The sequence below is a fragment of the Humulus lupulus genome, chromosome 8 (assembly GCF_963169125.1).
Source record: "Humulus lupulus chromosome 8, drHumLupu1.1, whole genome shotgun sequence".
NCBI lineage: Eukaryota > Viridiplantae > Streptophyta > Magnoliopsida > Rosales > Cannabaceae > Humulus > Humulus lupulus.
Genome location: NC_084800.1, coordinates 58877423 through 58888386, shown reverse-complemented (window position 1 = coordinate 58888386; position 10964 = coordinate 58877423). Strand labels below are relative to the sequence as shown.

Sequence of the window (10964 nt, the reverse complement as noted above, 5' to 3'; positions counted from 1 at the left end):
ATACTTGTTAAATTTAAATATGTGGGACTCAATATTAAATTGCATCAATAACAGTATGTCACATCCTTATAGTGTTGGAGATGGGTAATGCCCTTGATATTTCTCTTAAATCAAAAATATCATATTTAAAGTTAGTTAAAAAGAATCATGTCTAAGACATACAACATTATACCATACTAACTATAAATAAAATAGCCATGATGAAGCCACAACGATTGTAACATTACCATTTTTAGAGAACCATGTACATTCATCCCACGAGATGACAATGGCATAATTCTCTAGCTAAGAATATATAATTTGCTACTTTTATTTATATTATTATTTTTGATTGGGTTAAATTTGCTCTTCCAAATATGGAGGAATATATCTATCATCACAAACTTTTTTATGTTTTCATGTCCTTTAACACACTCCAAAGACCTTCAGAAGTTAATCATAAGGGCTAGCTAGGCATGCAGTAACTTTTCTTTTTTCTTATGACGTTGACCCATTTTCATTGTGTGTATACAGATGAGACTTACATATACGACTAAATATCTTTCATCAGTTTATGAAAATTTGAGGATGCATATGTAGAGTTTTAGTCGACTCAGATTTTATTTTTATTTTTATTTTTTCTTACCTTATCTAAAAGAGAAAGGAGGCTTGCCCTAGCTTTGGGGCTGTGGTTAAAGGGATGCCATAGAATTCATGAGAGAAAATAAAGGCCATGCAAAGTTCGGATAAGGTGATTGGTTGCCTTAGTTTTTTCCATCGAAGTTTTGGGTTCTGGTGCTCACAAAATTGGGGTCTAATTATTGGAGTTGAATTTGTCTTCTTTGCAATCTTTTCTTTGGATACATAATCATGAAAATATATCTTTCTGTATCTTCATATGTGAAGCCGTTATCGAACACACACACACAAGCAATATTATATATATGAACAAATAGTTTTTCGGATTAAGAAAAATTGACTGAATATACAGAAGGAATTGCACATGTTAAGTGGCCTATTTTCCCAGAAAACAAAACATGAGCCAGAAAATGGAGAGGAAAGAAAGAAAATCGCCTTATAGGACAGCTTACATGCTTGTAAAGCAGGTGACAGTACTAGTATTCTGATAGTAACCCCATGAAAATGATTACACATTAGCTAGTTTTGGCTCTCTAGAAGGGCTGTCTTTGTTAGTAGAAAACTGGATGTTTTTCTTAATTATTATCATTATTTTCTAAAGTGCCATTATCTTCAGGTTACTTGTTCAAATACATCACTTAAAAATTCCAATAATTAGGCCATCTTCTTCAGATAAGGACACAAAATTCACATTTTATAATAATGCTCTACAAAACTGACTGATCAATCATTATATATAGCAATTTGTGCAAGAAATAACAGGTTTTGTTGTGGAGCTTTTGTATTTTAATTGAATAAAGCCACGAGTGCCTTTTATACTCTTCTTAAACCATCGCAGTATATAAATTCTTATAGTCACAACTCACAAGTATGTAAATTGTTTTTCTTGGGACTGTTTTACAAATATTATAATTTGTATGGACGAAATTTAATTAATAAATATACTTTGTATCTAGGATTCAGTCCCATCATGTACTCTCAGTGAAGACAAAATTTCTTTTCCGACACAATTAATGCAAAACATGCCCACAGCTAGTGGTATAGGCCCAACCAAAATAAAATTAAATTCATTATTTTTTTTTCTCAATAATTTTTAAAAAAATCAACTTTATATGTATAAATCTAGTTAGGTACATCATATACATGTAACTCAAAACTTTAGAGCGTAATTGATTCATAACTACAATATTTTCAATAACCTACATTTCTTTTAAAAATCAATGCTTTATGTAGCCTATTGTGTTTCCAAGTATAAAAATCAAAACTTTACTAAATACAAGGTACTTGATTAAAAATCCTGGCACACCCATGTGCAGTGGAATTCAGAGGATTCTGAACCTAGCAGTAGTAGGAAATTAAATTTAAGATTATGGAAAATAAATTGTTTTTGGGCTGAAGATGTGGGAAATAGAGAAGACCTTTTTATGAGAGGCATATGACACAATCCATAGGAGGACTTTCCAAAGCTTTTTCTTTCTCTTCATTTCTGTACAAGAGAAAGAAAGAGAGAGAGAAAGTCCCCACAACCCTCTGTCTCCACTGAGGGACAAAACTGCCACCGCCAATAATGCTTGGGTCCTTGTAAACCAGACAACTCTAGCTTTCCTTTCTTCTCTCTCTTTCTCACCAAACTCTCTCTTTCTCTTGGTTTTCTCTTCTCAATATTGCATATTGTATCATATCTTTTAAAAAAAAAATCATTTTGAGTATAAAATCACTTATTTTCCATATTCAAGGCATTGCTGTTTAACTCCTCATCTTTGCTGAGAGTGAGACCTCCTGTCCTTTCTATCTCTTTCTTCTTCGTGGTTCTTCAAAGCTTAGCATTTATTACATTCTATTTAAGACCATATCTATCATCAAACACAAAGGAATATATTGCGGTTTAAGATATGGGGTCTCTCGCTCTGCCTCTAGGGGATTACATTTATGACTATTGTTCTGTGAGCATTAAAATAGAATGTTGGTAATCGAGAGGAGTGAGAAAGAAAGATATATTTAGAGAAGAGAGAGAGAGAGAGAGAGAAAGAGAGTGAGAGACTGTGAGAAAGGAGGAGGAATTTAAGTAAGGCACACTTCCACAACTACTTACTCTGCTGTAATGGAGAGGCTCCAAGGACCCGTCAACCCCTGTGTATGTTGCTTTGCTTAATTTGTACCTCTTCTTTTGTTTTCTCTTTCCTTTTCCTTCAATCCCATTTCCTAGTATCAAGAAATGGATTGATTTTACTTCTTTAAATGCTTGCATTCAATGCTATGTGTTGTTTTTACTTGAAACACTCATACCTGCTGCACTGTTTCTCCTCTTTAAACATTCTATTCTCATTCCATTTTTATGTTTCTTTCTGTTCATACTGAACCCACCCTCGTTCCCCACCCAGTCCATGACAGTTTTCTTTATTACTTCCACTTCAATAAAATAAAGAATAATTTAAGTGTACACTTTTGTTTTTTTTTTTCTTCTCTTTCTTTACACCTCTTCTTCATCATCTAATTTTGTTGTTTTTTCTTTCTCAGTTTTTTAGCGAGCACATGGATATGGAGTGCCTAGAACAAGGACTAACCACTAGCTCGGGTAGCTTGAGATTCGAGGAAGAAGAAGCTTGTGTGTTTACACAGGGCTTGGAGGAGAGAATGCCATTTCTTCAAATGTTACAAAGCGTGGACTCCTCATCTTTCTTGCCCTTGAAAGATCCCAGCTTTCAAACCCTTTTGAGACTTCAACACATGAAGAAGCCATGGGAAGCAGATATCGATGTCAGCTACCACCACAGCGTGCCTCAATTGGACACACAACAACTTCAGGGGTTAGAGTTCGAGAGCTGTGTCACGAATGAAATTGTTGAGTTGCATTCACCTATTAAATCCGAAACCAAAGATGTTCAATACCAGCATTCGACTACTTCAGGTCCTGAACAAGCTGGTGCGAGCTCAGAATGCAACCAAGAACGACAACCCAATAACGTAGAACAACAGTGTGTCAACAATCCACAAACGACATTCAAACAGACCCAAAACTCCAAATTCCCTCCAGTGGGCCGGGAAAGGAGAAAGCGCAAGAGAACAAGGCCAGCCAAGAACAAGGAAGAGGTAGAAAGCCAGAGAATGACTCATATTGCAGTTGAACGTAACCGGAGACGCCAAATGAATGACCACCTCAATGTCCTCAGGTCCCTCATGCCAACCTCCTACATTCAAAGGGTAACATTAACCATCATATATATTCGTAGCTTTTAGCACATTTAATTAGCCAATTCTTTTGAGCTTAATTTGTATTATCACAAGTTTAAACAAGTATTTCTTTCTTGAAAAAAAATAATGAAGGGTGACCAAGCGTCCATAGTAGGAGGTGCAATAGACTTTGTCAAAGAACTGGAGCAACTCTTCCAATCCCTTGAAGCCCAAAAGAGGATGAGAAAAGCAGAAGGTCAACGTAGTACTGCTAGTAACGCCGTTGAAAACTCCGTTAGTTCGTCCTCATCTTCCTCCTCCAGTGCCGTGGCAATGCCGTCACATGGGCTGTATATGTCGCTTTCCCAGTTCAGAATTGGGCCTGATCAAGAAGAGAATATCATCAGTCTGGGAGACGAAGTCCGAGCTGAGAACAAGTCCGAGGCTGCGGACATAGTGGTCACCGTCATCCAAACCCATGTCAACTTAAAGATCCAGTGCCCGAGAAGGCCTGGTCAGTTGCTGAAAGCCATTGTCGCTCTTGAGGAACTTAGGCTAGCAATTCTGCATCTCAACATAACCTCCTCACAAGCCACAGTTTTTTACTCCTTCAATCTCAAGGTATATATTATATTCGTTTTTCTTCTCTTTCTTTCTTTATGTATATATATATGTGCGTGTGTAAGTGTACGTGTAAGTACATGTAATATATTTTTGCATTTATATATATACAGATAGAAGACGAATGTAAGTTAGGATCAGCAGATGAGATTGCTGGAGCAGTTCATCAGATTTTCAGATTCATTGATGCCACCTAATCCCAATGAAAGCTAGTTTAGAAGAGTGTTTAGTGAAAGAAAAGAAGAAGAAGAAGAAGAAGAAGAAGAAAATTTGTAATGATTTTGATAACGAGGGGGGACATGAGAAAATATGGGAAAAATGTCTTTACCATCCCCATAAGCTGTGACTAGAAATATGATGCTGTATTTGGCTGCATAACATCAAGAGAAAAAGGCAAAAAAAGAAAGAAAAAAAATCAAAGTGGTTTCTTTCTCTTCTGATTTTCTTAATTAACAAGTTTTTATTTTATCAATATTTTGCTTTTTTTGAGATGGTGTGGTTAGGGGCCCAACGTGTGGCTGCCTGGGTTAGAGTTTAGAGTTAGAGATGGTGAGGTTGAATATATGAGAGATTCTTTCTCATCATTACGTATTGTAAAGGATATTGCTTCTCTTTCTAAATTTGACTTTTTGGCAAAATTCCGTATACCATAAAAGATATTTCATCATTGTAGATGCTTTGTGCATGTCCTGTCCTTCTACACAGCACTTTTTTTTTCTTTTATCTCTTCTTCAAACCAAAACTAAAAAAAGACAAAGATACATAGTGTCTACGCCATTATTAATTTTTCCTGTATAGACTAGCTGTTGGGATTTCGATTCGGTGCACCTCATCAACACCACTAGAGATTGATTGTACGTACTTTGCTGCAGATTTTAAGGGGTTATTTGGAAATATGGGATTATAATTATAGTTTTCAGATATTCAGTAATGTGAACACTTCAAATTTTTTTTAGGTAATCATTTATTTTATTTTTGAAACTTGCAATATAAAAATATAAATTAAACTATAAAATAATAAATAATATTTATTTATTTAGAGTAATTAATATATAAAACTTTTATATCATTACTAATTATAAATATGAAATATTATTAAAAATATTTTTTAAAATTATATTTGATTCTAGTATTTAATAATTGTATTTTTTTAATTTTCTTAAATTATAATCTAAGAAAAAAATTGATATTTTTTTTAAAATATCATTTGTTAAAACTTGACAGATTCTTATATACAACCAAACACATAAAATGATATTATCATAAATCATATATAAGATTTGTGCATAACAAAAAACAATAATATAAGTTTTTAGATTATTAAATTACTCTTTTTAACTTTCTCAATAATATTAAAATTGTGAACTACTTATACCCAACGACCCTTAGACTCCAAAAAAATTTGATTCACACCTTGTATAATCTTAATATTAACATGACATAAATGATGTAAAAAGAGGTATAAAGTTCTAATATATATATTTTTTATTTTAAAAAATGTCAATGGTGGTGAGCAACCCCAATTTTAAACTTTTGAGTGTAATTTGTTTTAACTGCAATTTTTTTTAAAACAAATCTATAATAAATTGCTCTAAAATATCATATTCTTTTTTAGAATAAATTTAATGTGTAAATTCGTATAATTCAAATATTGTAGCACTATAAATAGAATTATATTTAAAAGGAATTTTTTAAAAAGTTATTTAAAACTGGACTAGATATATTAAAAAAAAAGAATATATCATTGTGTTTTCATTAAAGCTAAAGTAAAAAGCATGATTAGAGAAGAAGATCACAAAAAAAATACAGCTAAAGTAAAAGGCATGATTAGATAAATACTCTTGGATATATGCTCTTAGTAACTTTTTAGAACTATTTTTTCAAAGCTAGTTTCAAGTACCACAATTAATGCCCTAGCAACTACTTTATGCTCAAGAATTAAGCTAGACAAATAGACCTATAATTTACTTAAATTTAATCAGGTTTAAATATGTTACGTATTTTTAAAATAAAAAGCGAAGTTACCAAAGAATTTTTTTATTCTTCAAATAATCATATAAGAAGTATTAAATAATACAAAATGTACATTTTTATAAATATAGGAGCATAGGCTCAAACAACAAGACAAATAGATTTGCACAGTAAAAATTAAAATTTACATAGTTTAGCGACCAAGATTCGCTTTTTTTGTTTTTTAAATGAAAATTCTAAGAATTTATTTAAGATAGAAAATGGAGACAACATGCTAAACTTGCTATTACAAATTGAGAGGGAATATTAGAGCAGTGTTTTGGGTGGGACTATTATTCTAATACTAATTGCTTGCTTAATCTTCAAATAATGCAATAAAGAGAATAGTTTTTACTTCAAACCCAGGAAAGTTCTAGTGGTGCTTCTACTTTCTAATTATCTTATTTTCCCCATCTATCGGTTTTGGACAGAAGCTCTATCATGTGTACGTTAAACTTTTGTTAACAGGACATGAAAGAGAGTATGGACTACAGAACTCGAAATGTGAACCTAAGTTGGCAGTATCTCAAGCTCAATCTTGGCTTTTTAACTTGCCACGCATAAACTAATTGGTCTGAATATAAAATAAAACTTTGTACAGTTTTAACACTCAAAATTTTCGGATTTTTTCTATGGCTTTTTTTGTTTTTATTTTATTATTTTTTGGTTATTACTGGATATTTCTAGAAAGGAAATTTGTGTATTTATGCATAATGTAGGTGCATATATAAAAAAATATCATTTTTTAATATTATTATAAAATAATACTACTATTTGTTCGGTTTCCAAAAATACACTTATCATTTTCTTAGCATCCATCTCTCTTCTCTCCCTCCACTCCCTCTCTCTCGGGCGACCTTTATTTTTTGAGTTATGGCAGTCATCATCAAATTTCTTTGAGAAAATGTCTGCAACTTTGACATCTTCCTCTATTTTTTTCTTCTCTCTTTCTTTTTCTTATTTCTTAAAGTATCCATGGAGACTAAAATAAAATGCCTCATGATAGTTTTTGATGATATAAAACTTAAACCTACTAAAAGTTCAATTAAAACACTAATTTATGCATTTCGAATAGATCTATGTATGATTTTTTTTGTTTTTTTTGCAATTTTTTTCACAATTTTTTAGATCTCAAACGTAAAAATTTACAAAAAACTCGATATACCACGATGCCCAACTCAATGGGCCGTTAAAAATCATGATTTTCATAAAAAAAAAAAAAAAAAACCACTTGGCTTGATAGGCCTTGACATGCCTCGATGCAAATCAATGCAATTAATAGAAAGTGCATAATTTTTCACTCGGATGTCCGTTTGATGTGATTTTTTTTAATTTTGGTATTTTCTTGAGATCTACACATCTGGGATGTGTATACACACATTTGGGAAGTTGAAAGTTTGAAAACATACCCAACTTTGAAAATATAAGGGTATTGTTTTGAACTTTGGTGTGTTTTCAAGCTTTAACCTTCCCAAATGTGTGTGTACACATCTTAGATGTAGATCTCATGAAAATACCAAAATTCAAAAAACAAATCATCTCAAACGGACACTTGAATGAAAAATTATGCACTTTTATGAATTGCATTGCATCGAGGTGTGTCGAGACCTATTAAGGTGGCATCAAGGTGTGTCAAGGCATATGTTTTTTTTACATGGAAATCATGATTTTTAAGATATACCTCAATAGATCTCGATGTACCTCGATGCCCAGTTTGATAGACCCCTAAAAATCATGATTTTCATGAAAATAACCACTTGCCTTGATAGGTCTCGATGCAAATCAATGAAATTAATAGAAATTGCATAACTTTTCACTCGGGTGTCTATTTGAGGTGATTTTTTTTTTTTGAATTTGGATATTTTCTTGAGATCTACACATTTGGGAAGTTCAAAGCTTGAAAACACACCAAAGTTCAAACACAATACCCTTATATTTTTAAAGTTGGGCATGTTTTCAAACTTTCAACTTCCCAAATATGTGTGTACACATCCTAGATGTGTAGATCTCAAGAAAATACCCAAATTAAAAAAAAAATCACCTCAAACGGACAACCGAGTGAAAAATTATGCACTTTCTATTGATTTGCATCGAGGCATGTCGAGGCCTATCGAGGCAAGTGGTTTTTTAAATGAAAATCATGATTTTTAAGGGCCCATCGAGCTGGGCATCGAGGTACATCGAGTTTTATGCAAATTTTTACGTTTCAGATCTACAAAATTGTGAAAAAATTGCAAAAAAAAAAATCATGCACAGATTTATTCGAAAATCATGATTTTTAAGGGCCCATCAAGGTATATCGAGTTTTCTTCAAATTTTTATGTTTCAGATCTAAAAAATTGTGAAAAAATTGAAAAAAAAAAACATAAAAAATCATGCACAGATCTATTCGAAATGCATAAATTAGTGTCTTAATTGAACTTTTAGTAGGTTTAAGTTTTATGTCATCAAAAACTATCATGGGACATTTTATTTTAGTCTCCATGGACACTTTAAGAGAAAAGAAGAAAGAGAGAAGAAAAAAATAAAGGAGAATGCCAAAGTTGTAGATATTTTTGTTGGGGTTTTATGCCCTAATTAAAACTCAAATTCTTTGTAATCTCATTTTATTATCAATAAAAGAATATAAATCAGTTTTTGACTTGGTCAATCACTTTGCTCACATGTTTTATTTTCATGATTATTTGTTTAATATAAACTTCTATTAAATCCCGAGCATATAGTTAATCTTATTTATAGTGACGTAATCACAGTGGAATATAAATATGATTATATGTTCAAAATAAGTTAGTCCTAAGTTTAGTCAGTGCACTGGATTTACACTGACTTGTCAATCTACGATATGATCTACTTACACATTACAGTGTTATGTTCTTTCCAGAACATTAGCAAAGTAGATAAGATCGGATGTATTTGTTACATCGGACATGACCGATATTGACAGTTGATAAGATAAGTAAACATACCGTTATTATCTATTCTAGTCATATCATATAGTTGACCATAGGTCAATTCAATCTCAATTCTGAGTGGTTAGTATTCTAACTGATTGTATTATTTGAGTTCTTTGACTTGTTCGTTACCAGCTTACCCTACGGACTAGCCCATACTTACATCTTGGGAACTCGATAGTATAATTGAGTGGGAGTGTTAATCATAGATATGAACATTTATAGCTTCTAATGAAGAAGTGAAACGATGGTTTCCTTTTAGTTTGGTTCAAGGTGATAAATGATAGAGATCTCATTTCAGTAATTAAATTAGTTTACTGAAATATCATTCACAAGGAACTAAGTGTTTTAAGGATAAAATACAATGATGGGTAAAACGGTATTTTAGTCCTATCTCATTGTAGACCGTCTATAGAGGATTGAGTGACAATTATGGTTGTAACAATGGATAATTAATAGCGTATCTATATTTGTTATAGAGCGTTCTATGAATTCAAGAATGCAATTCCAAGTCTATAGTGGAGTCACGAGGAATTAATAAGTTAGTAAATTTATTTGTTAGATTTATGATAACTTATTGGAGCTTGATTTCATAGGCCCATGGTCCCCATTGTACCTTGGATAAAATCATCTAGATAGTCTCAATTAATTGATTTAATCATCAATTAGAATTATCAAAGTTGACCAGGTCAATTTTGGATAGTTTCACAGAGTTGTGTAATTTTGAGAAGAAAAGAGAAATTATGGCAGATTTATTAGTTAAGATAAATTGGTATCTAAATTAATAAATAAGTTTAAATCAATGTCCAAATTATAAATAATTAATTTGATAAATAATTTAAATAATTATTTAATTAATTAAATCAATAGAAAATAATACAGACCTTGATTTTAAGTTCAATTGGCTTATAATCAAATGGGAAATTTCACGGGCCTATAGCCCATGATAATTTCGACCTAGGGCTTCAAAATGACTATTATTTTATTGATTTTTTAATTAAATTAAATGGCCTAATTGAGTCTATAAAAGGAGTGCTTAGAGAGAAGTCAAAATATAAGATTTCTAATAAGAAGTTTGATAAGTCACACGTCAGATTTTCTGATAGTTTTAGATTCTCTCTAAACACAAGTCATTTTCTAACCTCTTTGTTATTTTCTCTTATTCTCTCTATATCTATCTCATGTGTTGAGAATTGCCCACACTAGTCTAGGTGGTACTAAGGATACATTGGAAGATCGTGAAGAAAATAGAAGATCGGTTCAGTTTCTTGATAATACTCTGCGACAGAGAGGATAAAAGAGTTAGAGAAACTGAAGGAAGGACTCTTAATTCCGCTGCGTATACTGTAAGTATGATATTATTTGTTTCTCTTTGAATTCAATTTTAGAAACATGTTTTATGCTATCTCGTATTAATTTGTTTAATATTAGATATACATGAAAATAAATAAAGATCATGTATAAGCTTTTTCTAACAGTTTTTTCAAAGAAATTTGGTGGTGATGATGGTTTGGTGGTGGCTGCCATAACTCCAAAGAATAAAGGTGACCCGAGAGAGAGAAGAGAGATGAATGCTAAAAAATGATAAAGGTG

At 31.8% G+C, this 10964-nt stretch overlaps 1 protein-coding gene across 1 annotated transcript; it reads left to right on the top strand.

Annotated features, from left to right (window-relative positions):
• Window positions 1–2110: 2110 nt before the first annotated feature.
• Window positions 2111–5082, top strand: LOC133797407 (transcription factor bHLH67-like). The gene is made up of 4 exons (XM_062235295.1): window positions 2111–2752; window positions 3136–3819; window positions 3943–4410; window positions 4524–5082. The coding sequence occupies exons 1-4, from the start codon at window positions 2720–2722 to the stop codon at window positions 4605–4607; spliced, it is 1269 nt and encodes a 422-aa protein (XP_062091279.1). The 5' UTR covers window positions 2111–2719; the 3' UTR covers window positions 4608–5082.
• The last annotated feature ends 5882 nt before the right edge of the window (window positions 5083–10964 follow it).

What these genes read in the sequence shown, in the direction of transcription:
- LOC133797407 (XM_062235295.1), top strand. Translation starts at nt 2,720, where the DNA reads ATGGAGAGGCTCCAAGGACCCGTCAACCCCTGT. An exon ending in AAGGACCCGTCAACCCCTGT is followed by an intron (nt 2,753 to 3,135) that starts GTATGTTGCTTT and finishes TTTCTTTCTCAG; the next exon opens with TTTTTTAGCGAGCACATGGA. An exon ending in TTTACTCCTTCAATCTCAAG is followed by an intron (nt 4,411 to 4,523) that starts GTATATATTATA and finishes ATATATATACAG; the next exon opens with ATAGAAGACGAATGTAAGTT.